Genomic DNA, 24875 nt, shown 5'->3' with positions numbered 1-24875 from the left:
GACTAAGATCCTCTTATCATAATTGACGTTCAAGGCCACTGCTCGAATTAAATAATAAAAATGATGGTTGCATAATTACGTATCATTGTAACAGTGTTTTGCTTTAGCAAAGTAATACTTGGCATTAAGAAATGGCGTTTCTCAAACAGTTTGATGGATACATACTGTTGCAGGCTTGCAGCCCAAATGATAGTAACACTGGCAAATGCACTGAAATTTGGGATAGAGAGAAAGGAGCTTAAATTTCTTATTTTACATGTGACCTCTCAAGGTCCACTTAACCTAGGTGCCACGTTATGGCATTGGGGTAATGTCGAAAAGGCAACATAAACAATGAATCAACATGAACAATGGAGTATATAAAAGAGTCATGTAGAAAGGACTTGAGTGTTTATTTCTATTAGACTAGCCATCTGCAGAGAATAAGTATACCAACCTCATAAGCACGCACAGTTTTCCAAGCAATAAGATCACTTTCGTTTGGCAAATTTTGCAGGATAAACTTTCCAGCATTCCACAGTTTGTTTGTAAAAGCCTTGTTTGCACTCAATCTTTCGGTAGACAAATTAAGGTCCTGATTGAAAAACATAAAGTCAAATTCATATATTTAAGATACACCTTAGAAGCCTTCAAAGAAACAGACACTAAATTAGCAGACAATCAAGAGACGGAACTAAATGAAGCTTTCCATGTAATCCAACAATCGCGTTTCAATTACTGGAAGTAAATATGTCTTCACAATGTAAAGTTATCAACACAAACTTGTAGATCATATAGCGCAAAAGTATAAACAGAAATTTCCACCTGAGTTTTCCTACAAAGGTGCTTTCAAAAGCAATACACATTGCTTATCAAGTTTTTGGAATCACATATGCTCATTTTCAACAAAAATTGAAAAGAACACTGAAGAACTCCCACAAGAGAGAGTCAATGATCAATTAATTCACCATGCACTGATATTGTTACTGGTAGTCTGGCATCAAGTTGTGGTAGCAAGTAGCAACATAATAAATCCATTTGTTTTAGAAATATTTAATGTGATTTTTCTCATACTATTCTTTAGAGCTTCAAATTCATACTACCCATTCACCACTCAATGAATCAAATTAAAAGAACAGGAATCTGCAGCACTTGATCTAAATTAGATAGAAAAGTCAAAGGGATCCTCAAGCATGAAATTTTCTATGTCATCTCATCAGTACCCACAATCTGGGGACTCAGGAGTATATGTACTGTATTCCTCACTGCCCACAACAACATGTATACAAAGTTGTGCGCCAACCAAATTTCACCGATGCAGTCACTGTTATTATTAATTTACAAAAACAAGGTATATGTATTGTATAACTTTGTGGTTATGCTGTCACTGGCCAGTGAGTATTTTCTCTCTAATAACCAGATTTGGCAGAAAATGAGCTGATGAAATTCTTAATTGTATCAAATTTGGCTCATTTCTATAACTTATCAGTTACTAGTTACATCCAGAAATTAGTGAAGTGTCATGCAAAGAGGTATTGTCATGTAATGGTAGAAGTCAGTGTTAGGACGGAGCACAACTAAGTGAAAATTAAACATAACGTATTAATTTTATAGAACCATATAAACACCAATTTGTATTCCTCAGCAACTTCAACAAGACCTTAAATATAAAGATGAGCTTACATCACGAACAGAAACCCAGAGAGATTAAAGGAAAAGGACAATATACCAAATGCAATTACATTCTATACTAAAAGATTTGATTTCCACACCAATGACAGACCTGACCAGCAGTTCCCAATGCAAGTGCAAATCGTAATGCATCAGTTCCAAACTCTTTGATCGTGTCAACTGGATCAATTACATTTCCCAGTGTTTTAGACATCTTTCTCCCCTGGAAACACATATAACAAGTAGGGTTCAATAATTTAAAATCACCTTTTTTGGACGACAGAAGCACAGTCTCTAATTATTACACCAGTTGATCTTCAATCCTATACTCCAGGATTCTGCTCAAATGTGGACAGATCAAACTCCAATAAGTTGGACGGAGTGCAAAAATATGGTAATGGTCGCAATCGCAATAACAAAACGGTAATGTGGTAAAGGGATTGATATGGTTATCAAAACGCCTAAATATCAGTCAAAAGCATGAGATATTCCTGGATATGACCAAATACGCGTTTTTTACACCTTTACAGATCAGAAAATATCAGTTCATTTTTTTCAAAAACTTTACAACGCAGCTGATGTAATGCGATGCAGCCTTGTTTTTGTACTATAGTTGGACCAAAGGATCTGATTAAAGATGATAGAATATTACACTTTCTGCAAACTGGATAGTATTTAAACAAAAGGTTGTACATATTATGAATTATGAAGTTGCGAAGCATGATAACATGGACCTGACAAAGTAAGTCTAGTAATAAAAGAGGTGTATTATTAGTAGAGGTGGTAAAAATCAGGCATAGGAGATAGCACAGTAAAAAATTGTGGTATACAAAAAGGAAATCCCAACAATCAACATCTCCCATGACAGAAAATGGCCATGAGACCAGAGCTGATACAAAGTGCAAAATCTTGGATGCGGTCACAATCATGGCGACGGTTGCAAAACCACTTTTTCTGTCATTGTGAACAGTTCACGATATTACCAGCCTAAATTAAGTTAGACATAGGCATAAAAACATTTACAAAGCGGTCTCGATATGATGAAGCGGCCCATAGTTCGAACTATGAAGTATGAACTGCTACCAAAGTGAGCCAAGTTCTTAATAGATTCCTGATGGCCTGATTATAAACTCCTTTATAAAACATAGTTCAATATATATACACAATGTTCCACAGATCCCAATCATCTGTCTTCCAGCTGGTTTTCAATTGTCAATTGTCATCAACTTAAATTCAAGTTTAAAACAAAACCCCTGACCATAGAAATAACTAAAAAATCGGAGCAGAAAAAATGTCCATAATAGACAGAGAAAATGACAACATTACCAGACTGTAGAAGAGAAAAAGGAGAGTTGCGAGAAGGATAGGAAAATTTGTTTTTCGCTCACGTAGCTGACCCCATATGTTGGGATTAAGGATTTGGCATTGTTGATGTTCATTCATGTATGTAGACTTTGCAGAGACTTAGCTTTAAGAGACCTAACATGTCTTTGAATCCACATAGATGCATCATGTATTCATGCTTTTGGAGGATGGAGAAAATAATGATCAACTTTTTATGCATTGCAACTTTTTGAAGAGTCTTTGAATTAGGCTTTTTAAGGTTGGTGTGGAAGAGTTGGCTGCTATAAAAAGAATTGGGGATTTCTGAATTTCTAATTTTCGTGGATTTGGTGGTTATGGAAACCACAAGAAGTTCTGGATTTGTTATGCAATTCCCTGGGCCTGGTATATCCTCTGAGAAAGAAATAGGCAAATTTTTAATGATTCTTGCCTTTACAAATTATTTGGGATGATGCAAAATTTCTAGCCTCGCTATTGGCTAAGGCCAATGATCCCTTTCAACATTGTTCTTTAAAAGAGTCACGTAGAAGAGAATGGAATATATTAATGTATTTATATAGCGGATATTTTCAGGGATTTCTTTTTTATGTATTATTGAGGTTTCTTCTGTATAAAATTTTCCTTCATAAAAAACACAATCTTCTGTTCTAGAAGTAATGTGTAGATCGCATGAAGAAAATGATTCAGATTTTAGATCCTACGGGAAGATTGGTAATCTACAAACAGAAAATTTCCAGTTCAAGATGATCAAAATCAGATCCCATTGCAGTTTCTTACGTACATACCCTAATTATTAAGTAAGAAAATCCCTTACTTGAGAGTCTCGAATCAGGCCATGTAAGTACACATAACGAAAAGGTACATTTCCTGTAAACTCAATTCCCATCATAACCATTCTTGCCACCCAAAAGAAGAGTATGTCATGCCTGTAAAGCAGAGTATCTAACATCACTGTAATTGAAGATATGTCAATACAAATTTCCATGCCACGAGGCATTAGAATAGTTCAGATCTCAGAAGTATAACTAATGAAAATAACAGACAGCATAAGAAAGGAAATAACCAAGGGAAGGGCCCTCTTACATTAGCCATTCACTTTTATCATTACTTAGACATAGTTTTGGGGACCTAAATGGGTTGAGTGCCCCCTTTCCAATAGTTTGTTCATTCTAATGCATAAAACTTGAAGCCATATTATGTGATGTTGGGCAACACTACTTTTAATAATCTAATGTTTCATTCTAATGCATAAATACTTGAAGCCATTTAGAAACATGTTGCTATGATCACTTTTTAAATGTTTAGGAAACAGAAAACATTTCCACACTCATTTTCATCCCTTGGTCAATAGATAACTAAAAGGCAAATAACAAGATTCAAGAAAGAAAGCAGCAAAAGTATATGCCAGGAAAAAAAGTTTATATTGTGTTGCCTACTAGATGAATCACATCAAATATGTTAAAATATATGAGATGTCAGCAGCATTTCCCAGAACAAACTATATCAATGCAACATTTCCCACATGCTATTATTTCGGCAATTTTCTTGACGCTAAAGGTCAGTGACCACCCATTAGCCTAACTGTAAGGTCAGTGACCAGAACACAGTAATGCATACTGGAGACAACCAAACGAAAAAGAACCAATGGATGAAGAGCAACTGTTCTTGATCAGAAAATTACAATCACTCAATTAGCATTTTAATACCTAATGCAACCATAAAAAAAGATTTTAAACATTTACATATGAGAGAAGAGTATTGTCCATGCTTACCCTGTTTCAAGCATTGTTGTTGGATAAAACCTTTTAAAATCCTCATCTGATACATCAGGCCATCCCAGTGTGCTGAAAGGCCATAAAGCACTGAGGGAAAAAACAGCACAATTTAACAATAGAAGCCTATAATGAAGTCAAAGTCATCAGGCAAGGAAATGAATGTGGCACATTAGGCGCATTATTTAAGTTTTGCTCAGGTGAATACCACTTCTGATCTGGTAACTAAGAAGCATCCATCCACAGACAGCTTAATTATCAGCTAAGTTAGTCTTTCATAAAGTAGGTGTCTCTTAATCAAAGTTCCTTTATATAGATTTAAAAAATTAGCATATTCCCATTAACGTGTATTTGCATGAACATTTGAAAAACAACAAAAAAAATGCAATTTGTTTGCATCATGATAGTCAATCTCAAAGCATACACGTAATAAAGCACCATCAGCAAACCTTGAAAACCAAGTATCTAGAACATCTGGATCCTGATATATTTCGGCATCTTTTCCATACTTTTTCTGAGCAATATCAAGTGCCTCCTCTGTATTCCTCGCAACTATATATTCTTCTTCAGAATCTTTTCCGACGATATACCAAACTGGTATGCGGTGTCCCCACCACAATTGCCGACTTATACACCAATCCTTTATATTTGATAGCCAATGATTATATATCTATAAATGCAAACCAAAGTTGCATAAGTCATACTAAAAAAGTTAAACAAGAGTTTTAGCTCTGAGGGATTCACAAAAAGGAAGGGGAAAGAAAATGATGCACATTCACATATCTACGTTAATTCAAGCTTGACAAAATTTCTAGAAAAGAGAAGCACATACAATTTTGAATTATAACATATCAAATTCTGAGGAAATTTTGTGTTTCATTTGGTAGCCTTTGCTGCATGTTTGTAACCTCTCTAAATTAAAAACTGAAAATTAAGAATAAAGAATAAAGGGAATAAAACAACCTCTAATTACAGTGGCGAAAGCTAAGAACTAAACTAGAGGTCTATTGTCACACTCGATCACAATGTCAAGTTATAGAACCAAAAAAATCCTAAATAATTTTATGAGGTCTACTAGTACAACTTACCAAATCTAACCACAAATAATTAATAAAAATGGTTTCTACTATTTGACTTGAACCTTCAACTGTCACGATCCACACATTATTAATAAAAAGGTAGCAAACACACATAACCAATAATACACACACGTTAAGCTGAGTAACACACTACAAAAATAAATACATTAATTAATATTAATATATTAAAATTTAAGCAACATAATTTATAATAAATTACAACTAGAAATGGTCGACCCACTTTTCTAATCATAAATCAACTCAGTTTCCGAATTATACTCATTGCAATATCTATATACAAAGCTTAATAAACTAAATATGTTGCATGTTCATAGTCATTATCACCTTGTCTTGGCCATAGTTAATTCAAATCAATAAGTCAACACCATCAAAGTATTTTTCGTTCATAACTAAGACCATAAACATAATTACAAATTCAATTTCTTCACGAGCACTACCAGATTAATAACAGAGTGAGTATAATTATTTGATCACATCAACTCATTACCAAAAGGGAAGATCTAAGTTTGAATAACTTTAAGCCTCGATCAAAGATCAATAACTAGTAAATATATTTTTCAATCCTAAAAATGATCAATACCCGTTAAGGTTAGTACTTGAATCTCAATATGGGATGGATCTTAAAATAAAATATTTTAATTAGTCGAATAAACACCAGTAACAAAAGGTGTAAATCTTTAGTCCTCAAAATATAGATCTTAATTCTTATGGTCAAGAGACAGCTCTCATATTCACCAATCTTATATAAGCATTAACAAATCATCAAAAAGAACCACATTAGCAGGGCTCGCAAGAAGGAAGAAACAATTAAGCAGATTTATCAAAATTTAAACACATATAGCTCATGATGTACCTTCTGAAATCTATCAGGCATGATGGTCAGATCTCCTGTTTCAACAGCATGAAGAGCTTTTTCTGCTAGTGGCTCCATAGTTACAAACCATTGCTTGCTAACAAGTGGCTCAATTATCTAGTTCATATAGTTTAGGAAAAGATAAGAATATTCATCATATGAAAAGAGCATTTAACAAATTTTGATAAGAGAAAAAAAATTATTGAAATTCATGAGCAAGTCAAATTGTACATACTTCTCCACCTCTTTGAGACCTAGGAACTCGTAAGGTGTGGGGTTCCTTTTTCAAAGCTAGGCCACTTTCTGTAAGATCCTCCCAAAGCTTTTCCCTCGCCTCAAAACGATCAAGGCCACTGCCGCAAGACCAATCATAGGAATCAAATTTATTGTGAAGAAACAACCTGCAGCAATCAATAGTATTCTAAAACTTACGAATATAGTCCAGCAACTTCATTCAACGTTCCATCTTTGTTCATAACATTAAGTATTGGAAGACCAATCTTTCTAGCGAGTAGATAATCATTGTGATCATGCCCTGGGCTTATCTTCAGGACACCAGTCCCAAATTCTCTATCAACTAGCTGTACCATAGTCAATAAGCATCCGAAATCATAAATTAAACAATGTAAAAAGATTGCATAAAAGGCAAGAGTTATCCCAAACAAGTCTCCCTACAATCACCACGTAATTTAACTTGTAACACTTTGGGAATAGGAACCACAAGGAATTTTAAAGAAAAATAAATTTATCCTGTTATCATAAGGAGCATGCATCCAGCTTTGGTTTCATCTGGAAACTGGAGATTAATAATTATTTTGCAAATGTCATAAATGAATAAACCCTACATTTTATTCATTTTTCAGTATAAAAAACATAATTAATCATGTCACAACAAGTTTAGGAAAGCCTAGAGTAGAACTCCTAGAAGATATAAGTAAAAACATAAATGTTGAGCCTTAAATGCTTTATACTATTTAGAAGGTAATAGATTGGTACAACATACACCAATGCCATTAGAGTGATAGATAGAATAGTAAAGAAAAACAAAAGTACGTGATTATTTTTTGACGTTAAAAAAAGAAAAAGAAAGTGATGCTCTAACCTTATCTGCAATGATTGGGACATGACGACCACATGTCATAGGGACAATTGCCTGACAACCTATATATTTTGCATACCTTTCATCCTGCAAGCACAACAAGCATTGTCAGAATGAAGGAATAGATCATAAAGAGAAAGGCTTATACTTTATGGGCATGCACAAAATAGAAAGCATTGACACAAGCTAATAACTTTCTTATAAGCCAGTGACATAATAGTTAATACTTCATGTACATGCACATAGAGCATGGGTTATTGGTTACTTCTCCAAGTTCAAACATCATGAGGCACATGAATTTCCAAAGTTGGATCCATGACACCAAATTTAATCGTGAAATTTTATCAAGGATCCTGAGAAATATGTAATTGATCCCACTTAGTGGATCTTGGACAATAATTTTGGAGGGACCAAGGTGGCAAACAAAAGTTAATTCATACAAAAATATTAACTGATAATTATCAATACTAATCCAGCAAAAACAAAAGTTCAAATATATTATTAGTACTCAGTATGAGTTTAGTTATATACTCTGAAATGATATGAAATGCTTTTAAAAAATGACCAGTTGCTCGTAACTTCCCAGAAACAATGGCCAATTGATCAATGAAGCATGTATCGGATAACTTACAACATCAGAAAAAAAACGAAAAACGATATAAATCCTCATTGGTTCATAACAGAAACAAAGCTAACAAGGTATCAGGACTATGTTTCATGACTTCATCAATGCAATAATGAACAGATTTGTTTTGATAGACAAGAAAGTTATATTATTGATACCAAAATAAGGTTTTAGGTGCAAGGTTTTAATAAATATATCCATCTTCCTTTTGGAGTTTTGTTAGAGTAAATAAATAAAACACTTAATGCTGGAAAGGTACTATGAAACTTCAAATAAACTCAAGTGTGAAACACTTGGCCAAAATTATCCCTAACAGAAGATCAATAATGCCAAAAACCTCAGGATTCACTGCAATAGCTGTATCGCCAAATAGAGTTTCTGGCCTTGTTGTTGCAATTGTCAGATAGTCATCCCTTGAAACAATAAAGAACTTGTAGTCAGAACATAAGTATTTTTGAAATATAAATAATTAATAGCTTATTCTCATCAATGAATATTCTAAAATGTTATGTTGAAAGAAAATTAATAGCTGATTGACAAAATCATAGTAACTGATTTTTACTAAATTAGCATATCCATGTACAATATGACCTCAAGGGGATAAAAAAGATGAATATACAATTTCAAAACCAAGTTTTCCTCTCATTATGATATCAAAACAATCTTGTAATTCCCATAAAGAAAGCTCAGATGAACATATAATCCTTGCCCTGCACCAATGCAAAGCAATCCCTCATCTCATTACTATCTTTAGCAGTTTTCATTTCAAGTAATGACCATTATGGGGCTCCACCTTATAATTTGTTTATTAGACTTATTATGTGGGCTTAGATTAGTTTTTCTACTATATCTACTTTACGAATTAGATTAATCAAGTCATCCTACTTAAAGGATCATGGTATTTAGTAATTAGTAAATGTGATATTGAGAGTTAATTAAAGAAATTTTGGTGAGGGTTGCTTGATAGAGGTTGTTCTACCTGAGATACATTGTTGCAAATTTGTATCATCTAAGGATTAGAAATCACCTCGTAATTTGTTAAGACTTAGTTTAAAGTTTTCTAAGGATTGAATTTAGGAATGAATACTAAGTTGTAAGAAACAATTGTCTAATTTGGTTTAGTTTTATATGTTAGTTTAGCTTCTTAGAAATAGATGCAGCTGTAACTCTTCCATGATTAGGATTTGGTTTATGTTTTTCCCTTACAAATGTTTTTGAAAATTAGACCTAATTATAGGGGTATTACAAGGATATCTCATTTGTTAATAGTTAAATATGATTACTAATCAACTAATGAATTCCTTGTTCCCTTAAGATTAATTGCAAATACCTTAATATTTATTTAATTGATTTTATTCTAGAATTGGTAGGGTATTTTTAATTCTATTTAAGACTCGGTTAAATTAGTAGTCTTTTTAAGTTGAAGTCGGACTTGGATTTAATTTTAGAAATTGAATGGAGAGGTGCTCTCACTCACTCATGGATCGGTGTTATCATCATGCGCCATTCTAGCTCGCAAAATTGTTTAAGAGCCATAAGGTTCCGCTTAAATGCACTTGTGGGACAACACATGTGGATTTAAGTCATTATTAGGTGATTTTTTTACAAGTGTGATGCTTATATTACTAGTGCAATAACACACGTGGACTTAAGTCATTATTAGGTGATTTAGGTCATTAATGTTATAGCATTCTAGAGTTGGTTAAAGGTTGCATTTTTAAGGGAAGGTTACAGTTGGTGTGGACCACTGTTGATTCTATAGAGCTTGTATCGCGGTAAATTTGGTCTTTGAAGTTACCAAGTAATACACGTAGCCAACACTAAGGGACCACATAAAAAGGAAATGCGATAAACTTTCAAGGACAGCACAATAAGAACTTTATTCGGTTACCTGAAGGACACAATTAAAATGAATTGGTATAAATGAGAATTCAAGTCTAGATTATCAAAGGAATGACATACACAGCATCATAATTCATAATTACCTTGAACCTCCAGCCACACGGTACTTAATATGATAGAGATATCCAGGTTCTTCAGAATACTCTACTTCCTACAAGCATATAGAGCATATCAATTAAAACAGAAAAAAATCACATAACTATATGAGCAATAAGCTTCAGTAAACAAGAACATACCAAGTCTGAAACAGCTGTTTGGAGATTAGGAGACCAATTCACCATGTATGAACCTGAAACATTCAACTCATGCCAAATCAGCGATAAATTAAATGCATGAGCACCCTCCTCCCCTTAGAAAATTGCCAATTCAACTCAAGTCATTCATCTTTAATCCATCACCATTAAACATTTTGGTGAAAGTTGACCATCATGCAAGCTCTGTCTAGAAAATTAATATAATCAAAAGCCTATACTGTCCATCATCTAACAATTTGTTGGTGTCAAAAATAATTGGACAAAAAGTTTGTCAAAGAATGAGCTGGTCAGTAGCATACAATTGTTGAGAATAAGCATCATAGCTAATCCAATGACATACACTTTTAACAAAAAAGTTACCAACCTAAAATTTAAGGCAAGTGTCAAAGGTAGCTATACTCGATGGAGCATTGTGCAAGCTCCAGCCTATCCAAACTCATCTATCGTCTATCAGAATTTTACATTCATATAACTTAAATCACACTCAAAAGATACATTTTCAGATAATCTACCTTGGTATATAAGGCCTTTCTCATGGAGCCTTACAAAAGCTTCAATCACAGCCCCTGCAAAAATTAGTAATTCCTGAATCACCAACGTCGCATCTTTGTAAAATGAGGATATTCATTCAACTAAAACCAGAAAATACAGAACTCCATTAATAAATCCAAACATAAAGTTCACTAGACATAAGAATGATGGCTAACCATTTGTTAAGGTAAATGTTTTAACGCATCAAATAATTTGCATAAGAGAATACTTGGAACATCGGCATGTCATAGGCCTTTATGTCTTTACTCATGCAAATTTCACATGAGAAAAAGTGTACAGATATGAGGGATGAAATGAATTTCCACTACAAAACAAAAAAAATCCAGCTTTAAAATCTTGCAATTCATGAATCAAAGACAGCTTCATGCAACCACAGCCAGTGAATATTTGTCACTAGAATTCCTTGTACATAACTTTCTCGGAAGATAAGGATAGCAAACACTTGTTCGAAAATCAAACTTTTTAGCATTTCTAATTAAAATCTCTATCTTTGAATTAAGGACAAAATTCCTCATCTCCTAAAATTAGGACATGTTACAATAACAAACAAAGCCTATTAACCATGTAAAAAAACTGACGTCGCGCAGTCGTTTGAGGAAACGGTCACGGTGTATCGCGGAAACGGCTACAATGGAGTAATAACGCGAATCACAACCGTTGCGGTGTGAATTTTTCTAACAAGTTACATACGGACATTTCGTAACATAACGGAGGAGTATTTATTCCATGCTATTTATAAAAGAAACTTAGCTATAGACGAATCAGAATAAATTCACAAAGTCTTCCTCTTATAAATCCTAGCTACTGAAGATATCCATTAAAGAAGTTGTCGCCCATACATAGCATCAACAAAATAAAAGAACGTGAAGATATTTTATTTTTCGTTAATGGAAAATTTTATTATTATATAAAGAATAAAATTCAAGGTTAAGCATGAGCCATCCCTAGAAAAAACAAGTGAATTACATCAAGATTATCCATACATTAGTACAAAAATCATCTAGAGCAACAGCTAAAAGCAAGCCACTGGACTTAACCCAAAACATGGCTAGGAACTTGGCTCTCTCCAAAAGAACATGTGACCAAGAAGCTCAATCCTCGAAAATATTTATATTTCTTTCCATCCAAATAGTAAATAAATGGCAAAGAAATAGTTATTCCAGAGAACTTTTAGGTGGCTCTTAGCTTTGAAACCAACTAATCTCTTTTGAAATAAATCTCCAATTTTCATAGGCTCTATCCAAATTTCTTCCCTGATGCTAAAAGTACGAGAAGACATTAGCTACAATCACTTGAAAATTGAAAGACCCTGATCCCTTGGTCCTAATAAAACATCTATTCACTTAAGAGTTAAGATCTCTCATAGCTTCCACTATGTTGTTCCCATCAATCAATGCATCTATTTTACATCCAAGATGCCACATTTTCAAGATCTCTAATAATACCCTTTTCCAACAATTGGTGTCCTCTTACAAGAGGGATAATTCCTTTGATGATAAAAAATCAAGACACCTAACACATGCACGCTTTAAACAGCATTTATTTGACCTTGAAAAGCTACCAAGAATCATGCACTTCAAGCTCATATTTTTGAACATGAAAAGCTACCAACATGGAGACACATTAAAGAGTGATTGCAAATAAATTTTGAGATAAATACCTAATAAAATAGAACCATGATCGTCCCACATAAAAAAGTATTAGAAATGAATAATAGGAGTTAAAATCTGAATTAGTTTCTTAACAAAAATATAGAGAAAACACGTAAATGCAAAGGCATATGGAGGAATATTGAAGGATGTCTCTATCATGATGGGTCTATACAACAAACTTGCTTTAATTTATTCTTTTTGGACGCTTAGAAAGAAAATATTACGGACAATTTAAATTAGTCATTAACTATGTTAATTAGGGTATGTTTGAGAATTGGAAGTTAGAACTACAAGGACATTGAATTTAATTAAGGGGGGAAAAATACTTGTATGCATCGGACATATTAGAGGTATTTAAAACAAATCCGATGAATCGACATTTGCTCGAACTTGTAAACGAATCCAACTTTAACCCGACTTTAAAAATAGCTTTAGAATTATGTTAAAATTAACATGAACACAGGACCGAAATCGACCTAATAACCTGAATAAACACCTCTAGACTAAATAGAGCATAAAAAGAGGACATAGATGGAGGAGTAAAGATTTAACTCATTGTGAATGTAATCGACTACGTATTTTCGAATTAATGTTTTGGTATCAGGAATTTTTGTTTCATAAGCTACACCAATGAATCAATGATGGCCAATAAGAGTACAATAGCGAATTCTCCTTTTAAGTGTTTTGAGGATCTTATCAAACTACCCAAGCCAAAAAAACATGGTTTAGGAGGAAAAAAATATTGAAAAGAAATCAAAACACAAGTTCAAGGAATGAAAATCCTTTTACATCCTTATCATCATACTAATATGATCATTTCAAATTTCAACCTTGGACAGTAGTTTATATGTTTACATGAAAAAAGAATTGAGAAGCATCAAAACTTGAGGTTCAAAGCATATACTTCCATGTGCTCTTATATAGGTGGACCCATTGCAACATTTCCTTTTCACAAGACGAGCTTACAAACTTGAAATAGTGACGAATATTAATGTGAAAAGGGTTACCGATTTCCAATAAGGAATCTTTGAGTTCTTGAGGTAGATATCAAACAAGTAAAACTAAAGAATTCTTATATTTAATCATAATTATAATTACTAGCAAGTCCTCCTAAGTAAGCCTATAGAAAAATAATATACTCGTCATCAAATGAACACATTTTTCATTGGAAGACCAAAATTGCTCGCTAAATAATCAATAAAATAGGTTTTCACAATTATGTCAAAGCATCATTCTATGCTAAATTAGGCCGGCAACTCTTGTGAACAAGTGATCATCCACAAATATAATTTGTTACCATTCATTTCCATGACTAATCAAGCAAGTAAAACTTAAGGAAGTCTAGATGTAATAATCAAGTTCCCCTTATTAACTTTATCAACCGAAAGGTCTCCAAATAAATGTAAACAGAGAAAATAAAAAAAAATGAACACAAAACTTTTGAGTTATACACTACCACTAGAATATAGAGTCTAGTGTGCTCAACTTTTATCATATTTCCCAAAATAGGTTTTTTTAAGGAAACACCGAAACATAAATAAAAAAAGAAAGTCAACTGATCAACTTAAATTATAGAGAACTCTCTTACGACTTAGTCTCTCATCAAGTGTAAAATGCTCTCGTGTCCAATCACAAGAAGCTCCAAGTCTCTTGATTTGATTTGTAATGGTTCCACCATACCTGCAAGTCAAATGAAAAGCACCCATTGGCGAATCTATGTGAGAGCAAAGGGTAGCACGTGCTACTCTTGAAAATTAAATAAAATACAGCTTTTCAAAAGTTAGAGCGAAAAGAGATGAAGTGAGATGTTTAGGTGTAATTTATTGAAGATGATGTGATGGAGAGAGACAATTAAGAATTGTTGTCATGTTGTTTGAATGTTTCTATGCAAAATAGTGGGTAATGGAGTAATTGCTCTATAATGGGGTTGGCAGTGGGGAAACAGAATATTATAAATACTTGAGCTTGATAAAAGTATATTGGGTAAATAATAAGTGTTCATAACTTGAATTTGATTTGATGCTAGAATTCAAATGTCATCATTTAATAGGGAGTTTAGAAATAATATTTTTCTACAATAAATTATCAAATAACTTCATACAAAATTTGTAACTTCTTTTACTAAAAAATAGAATTGTGATATACATAGCAAAGAAATTATTATCCAAACACTAAACAAATATTACATATTAAATACATACAAGATGAATCATCCATTAATATTATTAATGCTTTAATTAAATTATAGAAAACAATTATTAGATTCTATCAATCAACTTTCGCATAATTGTTGTTTGGTGATTATTTTTAATATAAAATTCAAATTAATTTTAAATTTGTATTTATTGTATTTTGTGTTTATGTGCTAAATGTTCAATATATTGTAGAACATGTTATTATGCAAAAAAAAAAACGCTCTTAAAATTTATACAAAATTTTATTACTAGTAATTTTTTAGTATGTTGGTGCAACCGGTGATCTTGGATCTTGTATCCGCCACTAAAAGCACCATTGTGTCTAAAATCTCAAATTGTTTTTTCTTACACAAATTCTACACCATAATTTGAAATGAAATGGATTAGGTCAACATTATATGGCAATAAACGGGCAAAAGTCTTGCTCCCCTCCATTCGAAATAATTTTCAAACAGAAGATATTGGTTCATAAGTTATGACACAATTAGAGTTGATACGACACCATGTAGCTATAAGGAATAGTGTGTAAGTAGCTGTTAGTTGTGTGGATTGTGTGGATGGTTGTACTTGTATAGTTGTAGCTATTAACTATCTTATTCAACTTTTTAAACTATGAAGTTTTGTTTTTCGATAAAAGTAGTTATGGTAGCTGTTGAAATATAATTTGTCATTTTAGTAAATTATATATATTTATTGATTAAATTGATTAAGTGATAAATTATAAAATTGAATCAATTATTTAAATTCAATAGTGATTTCACAAGCTTTAGTACATAGTATTCTAAGATAAAATTAAACAAATATACAATCATCCTTTAAGAAAATAATTAACGTAGTAATATAATCAATTCCATTTTCTTTATTGAGGTCCTTTAGCTTCTAAGAAAACATACTATATTGTAGGGATTATGCTTTAGTAGAGAAAACTAGATAATGCTCGTACGATGCACGGTTTTTAAAATTTTTTGACATATTTGTATAAACTACAAATTAAAGTTTTAAGACATAAATTTTACACTATAGTTATATTTCATTTTACTCTGAACAGTTGTATACATTACGTATATTGTATGAAATTTTGCATTGTGCGCCCAGGTGATTGTGAAAATTTAGTTCATGAAAAATAAATCACAACAAACAAAAAGTATATTATGTTTTAACCATCTCAAAATATCCAATATATTAAATAATATTCATTTAATAAATAAAATTAAAAAGATTTTATAAATAATTGAAAAAAATAAAATAAAATATATAATTCATTAATACATTAAATAAAGTGATCTAGAAAGTAAAAATAATAATTAAATTGTAGTAAAGTCAAAGATATAAAAATAAGTCATAGTAACAATGACATCATCATTGAATTTTAGAGGGAAAATTTTATTTGAGAAAGTGACATGTAAGCAATTTCTTAAGATGATGATGTCAGCAGTGTTTTGTTTTTGTTATAGTTATAGATGGTTTAATTTGTAATGGCACGAAAAGAATTGGAGAATATTCTTGTTGAGAGAATAGAGTTATTCGTACGGATGTTTAGGCATTTTTTTTGTTTTAAGAAAAATAAAGTAATTTATTTCAAGATTAAGGCTCAGCATTGTTGTTGAGAAAATATCATCCTAAAGCTCTATTTGATATTTTAAAACACTAAAAGTTTTAATGTACAAAAAACAGCTACCTAAACCTACACCACTAACTGCTAAACACTATATTCTTAATTAGCATTTTCACCTAATTAACCCATCAAAGGCTACTTAAATTGGTATGTCGAAGTTTGAAGTTCAAACACACCCTAATTTCTCTTTTCTACAATTTTGGTTGTTTAACGCATACAATCTTCATCACACAAGAATAGACGTTGACATCCCATAAACTTTGACACATAAAATTCCATCAGAATAAGTTTCTCTATCATATAAAAGTCTCGCAGAATAAGTTTGATCCCTATATCATTATAAGTGTCTCTTGATATTCTCAATCATAGCAGTAAGCCTTGAAAAAATATAAACAAGACCCAAAACATAATATAGTTGTACACAGCATAGTGTAAAACTACAGCAAATCACGATTGAGGTAACGAAAGGGTAATTTGGACTCGAGAATAATGTGGTTATCATAACGCCAAAATATCATTCAAAACCATAAGATGCGGTTTTTTTACATCTTAACAATGCGGGAACTATAGGTTTTTTTATTGAACCTTTAGAATGTGACCGATGCAATGCAGTGCGACCTTGTTTTTTTTACTATGGTACACAAAAAGACCATTAAGCATCTTAAAAGTCCTCTGTTAACCTTTATCTTTTTAATAGAGAAGCATTAATTTCTATAGACTAAAGTGAAATTTTATAGGTAAGCTATCATTCTAACGTATGCACTATTATTGCTTAACAATTATCAACATGTAGCCAAGATTGAATCAAAAGCTTCCTCTGTTTCAACCTTCAATATACTTGCAACACAATTGCCTTTTGGTCAAATTAGCCATTTAGTTTTACTACACCTTGTATTTCACAATGTTCGTTACGTTTGGTATCTTGCATGATAATTAATAAAAGTAATCATAAGATGTTTTACTTCAATTTTTATAATTGGAATCAGAAATAAGAAAATAATTTTGGTATGTAATTTATTAATTTCTGATTTGTGATTTGGGTAAGAAATAATTAACGAGCTTTTAAACATGCTTGCAATTCTCCATTAAATACATGAACTAATGAAATTGCTTTGTTCATTTTCTCAACCAATTAGAAAAATTTTCTATAAAAGGGAAGGTTTCAAATGTCACCAACAAAAGAAGACAGCCAAAACATAATATGTAACCACTAACCAATATTGTGAAACTGAGGGAGTAAAATACTTTTGAATAAAACCATTATCATGTGCATTGTAGTTGAACTAGTATTACAAAATAGAATTGAAATATCAAGTTAAATTTTCCACTTACATGAAAACTTTTAATTTAAAAATCACTTTGAAAAATCTCTCAATAAAGTAGCACCACTTTAGGTCTAAATTTTGCTAAGTTACGGCATGTGGGACCCACCCATAGTTCTAGTTAATTTTCCCTCAAATTTCTAGCATGCAATCCCTATCTGACAATTTTACTCAAATTTTGGCCCACAAAAAGTCTTTTAGTAAAATGTTTTAAGTGAAGGTCCCTGCACGTTAAATTCATTCAAGTTTTCTTCTAATTTCTAACAAGTGGATACATCATGGTTCCCTAGAGGATAGAGAAAGTCGAGCAAAAATTAGGAAATCATATCTAACTAAAGTTAATAGGTGCTATAAAGTTCATGAAACTTGTCTAAGTGTTATTGTTCACAAAAAAGATTTTGTGATGTTTTTGAAAAAAAAAAAAAGTTGCATAAAGTGTACACAAAAGTGGAACTTCTAGCAAACAAGTTTTCTTAATTTTAGCCATGCATATTTATAGATATTTAATTTTAAATCCTATGTCTAAAAGACAAATGTTGCAGGCATTTGAAACTGATGAAGTATACTATACTAACCTTTATAAGATTTTCAGCATAAGCCCCAAAAAATTGCAAGCCTCAAGATAGTAAGAAAAAATTGCAAAGAAAATTGCTATCATATATGAACAGAAAACTCAAGAGTACAGAATCACAGGTTGTCCTCAGAAGAAAAACCAAGTTAACATATGAACCAACATTCTTTGTTTTTCATTGTAATGGTGTAGTGACAAGAGTTTAGGGACACAAATATAAATAATTCCAATAACATAAACTACGACTTTGTGTATTAATGCACGTGTATGTATGCCTGCATGTATCATCAGCAAGTACAAACAGGAAGTGAGTGTTGTAGAGCGTAAAAGCCAAACAAACTAAAAATAAAAAAATCAAGATCAAGTCAATAATTTAAACCACACAAGAAACATATAAAGAAGAGGGTTAAGAATCAATCTTACTTTTCCTTCCACTTCCAAACATGATTAACAAACTCGTCTCTGCTTAAGTCAGCTCTTTTTATACCTTCTGAAGCAAGCATTTTTTCCACAACCAACTGCAAGCAAGAAAACAATATCTCCATTAAGAAAATCGAGTTACAGCCGATAGAAAAAGATAAAACAACCGCAAAAAAAGCAGCATATTCTGGAAAAGATTTAGGACAGTCATCAGTGACATTGCATCCACAGTCTATGCAACAAAAAATACTCCCTTTTTACACTTCCATTAATCCAGGTCTGTTACACAATGCAAGATTCATAAATGATAAAACTAGTCAATTTTGTTATATAGCAACAAGTTTCTACCCAACCACCAAAAACCTAGAGCACACTACAATCAACTGCAAGAAAATGAGATGAAGCAGTCTCATGTTTATTTCTTTTCTTGTTTGGGAATACAAATGGGTGTGATCTGAAAAATAATGAGGGTCAATAATATCAAGTATTTTTTAGTATATAAGGGTTTTAGAACTTTAGAGTATTATCTTGGAACATTCCTAATGTCACATCTAAGTGACACACATATTACTCTTAACAAATCTGAGATCTGAGAAGGATCCTGGACATATGTTGTTCACAACTTAAACCTAATAAATAAGTTTCTTAAGACTCAAATGCGAAAGTACGACTCTATGCTCTATTATATTTGAATATCAAACTTATTTGGCGAGCTTATGAAAACTCGTCTACACATCTTGGCCCTTACATGAACTTATATTCACTAAAATTAGCAAAACATATGAAAAAATTGACTTGAACTTAAGTTGAACCTACTTGAATTTATTGGCCTAGTCTCTTTTTTCCTAAAACTATTTCTCAAATCTCAAGCACAATAGTGCCACTCTTAGCTAGACACCATATGAGAAATTTAAGACCTATCAAGTTAGCTAAAGAGTATGTAATGGGAAGTTGTGTAGTTGTGTCAAGACATATGTTTGGAGTGACAAGGATATTTATGAAAATTCTCCATGATTTTAGCCAACATTAAAGTATCTAAGTCACTAAGTGTACTCATATGACAGTGTCCAAAGTGTAACATGGATACATGAGTTGAAATGAAGAGTGTGACAAACATAAGCCAGAGTAAGATTGTTATAATAATATTACATATAATAAAAACTACGAAAAACGTTGTAGTGGAGAAAAACACCACCCTTTTTTAGACGAATATATACACCATTTAACAGAATATGTACACCTTGAAATTAGTTTTCGATCTTCCACACTTTGACAAACTAATTTTTTCATCCTTCTTCTACATAAAACAAGAACAACCTTACCACAAGTTCCACAACGAGGTGGGAACACACAATCCAAAGATGCTAAAGGACAAGTGTCAAACAAAAAGAATTTAAGGTCACTACAGGATTAGAATCAACAAATTCTTCCTCCTTCAACAAAGGAAGTTCAATTAGATAGAATTTAGTTTCTAAATGAACATTGCATACTACAGAGATTTTAAATTCTTTAAGATAATCTTACGTGATATTACTAGAGTAATTGATCTCTTACAGCAGATCTAAATCTTACAGCAATGTAATTTAAAAGCATTAGAAAAAAACAGGATCTTGAACAAAAATGCCTAATGTTGTCTGGCTGCCAGAGGGGAAACCCAAAAATGTCAGCTTCACAATGACCCAAATGAAGAGATATCAAAATAATGTTCGCAAAAATGAATGGTACATTCCAATGGCAAGCAGGCTAAGATGATTTCGGCAAAACTAAAAGCCCTGAGTGATAGCCATTTATAGCAATATTCAACGGAGAAGAGAGAAGATGGGACACTTGATATCCAACATGAAAAATATTTCAAAAGGCTTCCCATAATTCAAAAAAGGAAAAGTAAATAATATTTGGATTTCCTTGGGTCACTTGATGAGCAACAAGTGGTGATAGATAAATATCCAAAATTCAAAAAGGTGATCTAGAAACAAACCTGAGTAGCAATGCCCGCATGATCAGTGCCAGGAATCCAAAGTGTAGGTCTTCCCTTCATGCGATGGTATCTAACCATAACATCCTATAATAGATCATAAACATCACATTATATGTCAAGAAAAGACTAGCAATAACAAATTTTATAAATCAAGCTGATAGCCTAAAGGCAACATATATTAACCACCATAGTGAGGGGAAGGAATAGGGGCATCGATGGAAGAGGGAGAAAGGCGCAAAAAGTTGGTTTTGGGAAAGGGGGAAAACTGGCGGTGTCCACCCACAATCATAAGAAAATGATAGATAATAACTAAAACATTTCATAGTATACTTGAATTGGGTGTGGAAACCCCATGAACAGCTCAAGCCAAGCTAATAAAATCGGACAATGGAGATTCCTCTGAAAATGACATTTCACCCTACCATTCTTCTTTAAAAATTTCTAGCGCGCTAAAAAAACTACCTCTACAAGTTACATCCCTTCGAAATCAAATAAAAGACAAGTGAGTGATCCACAACAGTAGGTAGGGTGTCATATATGATGATGACAACACCAAATAGTTTGTACAAGGAGAGCACTGAAATTACAATACGAAAACAAATAGTTCAATTTCTTTGACATCAACACATTTATTTGGCCTCCAAGACGAGCTTTGCCTCCAAAACTGAACATTTCTTAACTTCTCCAACCTAGCTAATGACAAAAACATTCGCCCACTTTGAATCTTTAGGCATCAAAATGAAAATAGAAAAATGAAAAAGGTCTCCAACTAGGATTCTAGAAGTAAATTGACCAGAAAAGTAAAGAAGCTCAATTTAATGACTACAACAACATCAGAGTCTTAAACTCAAAAGATTGGGGTCGGCTAAATTTGATGACAAATGAAAGTTTTATCCTTGATAAACCAAAAAGATAGAAATACTCCTTAATCTCAATCCCTAGACACAAAATGATTAAAGTGAAAATAAAAATTAAAATATACCAACCTCAAGTGTTACAAACATTGCATGCCCCATATGCAATGACCCAGTAACATTAGGTGGAGGCATCGGAATAACAAAAGATTCACCTCCACGATCCAGGTTTGGTTTGAAATATCCTTGAGATTCCCACCTAACAGGAAACAATTTCACAATAAAATGTTTTGAAATGCTTCCTTTCAACATAATGAGAAAATAAAAACGAGAGCCTTAGGCAATAAAATAGCCTACTAAGCGTAGTAGATTTTGAAGACATTTGTAATATAAATATTTAGCAAAATGATTCACACATACTAGCACATATTTGCTCAAATCAGCATATGTATGCAAACACCATCATGATAGAGAAACATGCACAAAGGTCAAAATGTAACTTCAGATATAAGTGCAATAGACAATTAAGGAGTTAGAAATCATTAATTTATTTGGTTTTGGGTTAAGGCCTAATATGAAGTTTTCTTCATGTATTAGTCAAGCTAAGCTTATCCAAGAAAAGATGTAAAGTATCAAAACAAAATAAATAAAATTTTAAAACCACTCACTTTTACCCCTCATAACTTCCATAAAGTGGTTTTAAAATCACCCAATACACCCTTCTTGACGTCCCTTAATTGCAGTACACCCCTCTGACCACCCTTTACTATACTACACTCTTCTTAATAACTTCCCTCAATTATTTTTTATTCAAATACTACATTGATCACCCTATACAATAATAGTTTCATTTTCATTTCTTATACCATTCTTATTATCCTATCATTCTTGATTCATTCATTCTTTTTTCCCCATCTCTTTATCGAAATCTAGTCTTGCTTCAAAAGGTAATTTCTTTTTCAACCTATAAAATTAAGAGAAACCAAACATCGAATAGGTAGACCAAGAATATGAAGAGCATATGTTTAATAATTCTAGGCTTGCTTCAAAAGGTTTTTTTTTTTTCAAGCTCTCCAAAGCTTGATCCTCGTCCATTTCAATTCATATCACCTTAAAAAACTGGATGTGAGAATAAAATAAAAAGTATAACTTCTTTGAGCTACTCAAGAAAGAAACACTTGTAAGTCCTTAAAGAATTTTGAATCATCAAATCAATCTTTAAAAAGCTTAATAAACTAATTAATAAAGAAAAACACATCTTTCTCCGAAGTAAATGAAGATTTAACTCCCTATTGATGTAACAGCATATGTATGCGAACATCGACTTGGATGAAGACCTTTAATGTGCTTATCAATCTTCTTCCCACTTGAGACATGTAACAAACATAGAATGATAATTAGAATTTTTTATTAGCATGGACTTAAAAATTGAGATGGTAGAAAAAAGAAACGAATGGAGAAGAATCCAAATAGCCAACCCCATTGAATTGATATATTGGTTCATGTAGCTGATCCCAACTTTTTGGAATTAAGGCTCTAGCATTGTTGTTGTATGGACTTCTTTGAATGCACCTTTCCCTTGAGACTCATCATTTGACCTTTGTAAGCTTGAATACGCATAATTGGGTAAAGGCCTTGGAGAAGCAAAATATAGATAAAGAACTCAAAATGCAAGGTGCACCAATAACACCATTTCAAATAAATGGAAAATGTTAGGCAATACCTTGAGGAAAAGATAGCCTTTATGGATCCTCAAATACACTCAAGGGATATGATCATGTGATGGGAGTCAAGATGAGGAGGGGCAACAGCAAAGAATGAGTGGCGATAGTTCAAAAGTCAAGGACAGCGGATCAAAAGGCAGTGATCAAGAGCCACGGACGGTTATGGTGATGTCTACAGATAATTTGGGTCATCGTGAGTTGAAGTAAGAGAACAAGAAGACAAGGGGCAACGAATAAAGAAAATATAAGCTTATCAACACCAATAAGATGTTATTAGGATCCTACATCATTTGCTTCAGAATTCATCCCTAACCCTCTCCCATTTCCAAGTATATTACACACACCGAAAAAAATAGTCAAAAATCAAAATTTGAAAATTCAAAGGTGACAAGCATATGAAGGGTTTTGAGTCATACTAGCAAGCTGATGAAGAAATGCCAAAAGTGAATAAACATAAAGGGTGAAGGCAGTATAGTACAGAAAGCATCCCACAGACTGTAGTGTAAGCAAACCTTGCCCTAAATTTGTGCAAGAGACAGTTTCTAAACAGCAAAATTTTATGCTAGAACAAACTCATTATATAATTGCATAAAATGTATTATCAATCATCATGCTACAAAAAATTGATAAAATTAGGTTGCAAGGAATGTACCAACTGTAAATGCGCTCCTCCATATCAAAGTCAAACGATTTGGCTTCCTGCGGAGAAATAAATACGCCATTCAGCGAAGCTGACACTGCAATCAAAATAGTAATATCAATTAAGGCTACCCAAGAAGCAAAAGGCAAGACTAATTTTTACATCAAAAGCAAAAGCATACCGGAGAAAGGGCGAGGCCTTAAATGAAGAGAAGAGACTCTAAAGATAAAGCGATGAGGAAAGAGAAATAGAGGTCTGAATCTGCGAATGGAGCAAGGTGAGAGGAAGGAAGGACTGGTAAGTAACGCCATTGAAGTGCTTGCTGAAAGCTTCACCCCTAGAGTGTGGTGACAAAACTTTTAGATAAACCCATACAAGGAAAAATTTGAACTGAATAAGCAATTTAATATAAAAAAAATCAAATGATAAGCAAAGTTTTATTTTATTTCCCGGTACTCAATTCCGAGGCCTGTATAACATCGCTGTTACAAAAGAGAATAAAATGAGAAGGTTAAAAATAATTGAAGTATTAGTTCGCTGTTAGTAACAGCGAATAATGACTTTGGTTAAAAAAAGTCAGCATGTTTGTTCGTTGTTAGTAACAGCGAACAAATACTTTGACTTTTTTTTATCACAGTTAATGTTCGTTTATTAACAGCGAACTAATACAGCCCTGAATACAGCAGTCAGTCTCCTTTCCCATTTTCTCCAAATCTCAAAACCCTTAAAACTTTATACGACTTTTTCCTTCTA

The 24875-nt window shown here is 32.5% G+C and overlaps 1 protein-coding gene across 2 annotated transcripts in view; it reads right to left on the bottom strand.

Moving 5' to 3' along the window:
- The window catches only part of LOC130804676 (valine--tRNA ligase, chloroplastic/mitochondrial 2), a 35394-nt gene extending 10878 nt beyond the window's left edge, over window positions 1-24516 (bottom strand). The window contains exons 1-19 of one of the 2 annotated variants that reach the window (XM_057669205.1): window positions 24304-24516; window positions 24135-24219; window positions 21891-22017; window positions 20905-20988; window positions 18930-19024; window positions 14392-14483; window positions 11112-11165; window positions 10582-10634; window positions 10429-10496; window positions 8781-8856; window positions 7822-7905; window positions 7152-7300; window positions 6955-7072; window positions 6720-6836; window positions 5216-5436; window positions 4767-4856; window positions 3809-3920; window positions 1763-1873; window positions 437-574 (exon numbers count right to left, since the gene is read on the bottom strand). In XM_057669205.1, the coding sequence (XP_057525188.1) occupies window positions 437-574; window positions 1763-1873; window positions 3809-3920; window positions 4767-4856; window positions 5216-5436; window positions 6720-6836; window positions 6955-7072; window positions 7152-7300; window positions 7822-7905; window positions 8781-8856; window positions 10429-10496; window positions 10582-10634; window positions 11112-11165; window positions 14392-14483; window positions 18930-19024; window positions 20905-20988; window positions 21891-22017; window positions 24135-24219; window positions 24304-24433 (2004 nt within the window). In that variant the 5' untranslated portion in view covers window positions 24434-24516. The remainder of the gene's footprint in view (window positions 1-436; window positions 575-1762; window positions 1874-3808; window positions 3921-4766; window positions 4857-5215; window positions 5437-6719; window positions 6837-6954; window positions 7073-7151; window positions 7301-7821; window positions 7906-8780; window positions 8857-10428; window positions 10497-10581; window positions 10635-11111; window positions 11166-14391; window positions 14484-18929; window positions 19025-20904; window positions 20989-21890; window positions 22018-24134; window positions 24220-24303) is intronic. The other variant, XM_057669206.1, reaches the window with a different exon arrangement.
- Window positions 24517-24875: the final 359 nt, after the last annotated feature.

This window comes from Amaranthus tricolor, chromosome 17 (assembly GCF_026212465.1).
Source record: "Amaranthus tricolor cultivar Red isolate AtriRed21 chromosome 17, ASM2621246v1, whole genome shotgun sequence".
Lineage (NCBI taxonomy): Eukaryota > Viridiplantae > Streptophyta > Magnoliopsida > Caryophyllales > Amaranthaceae > Amaranthus > Amaranthus tricolor.
Note: the sequence above shows the minus strand (reverse complement) of the source record. Positions and strands in the feature narration are given on the sequence as shown.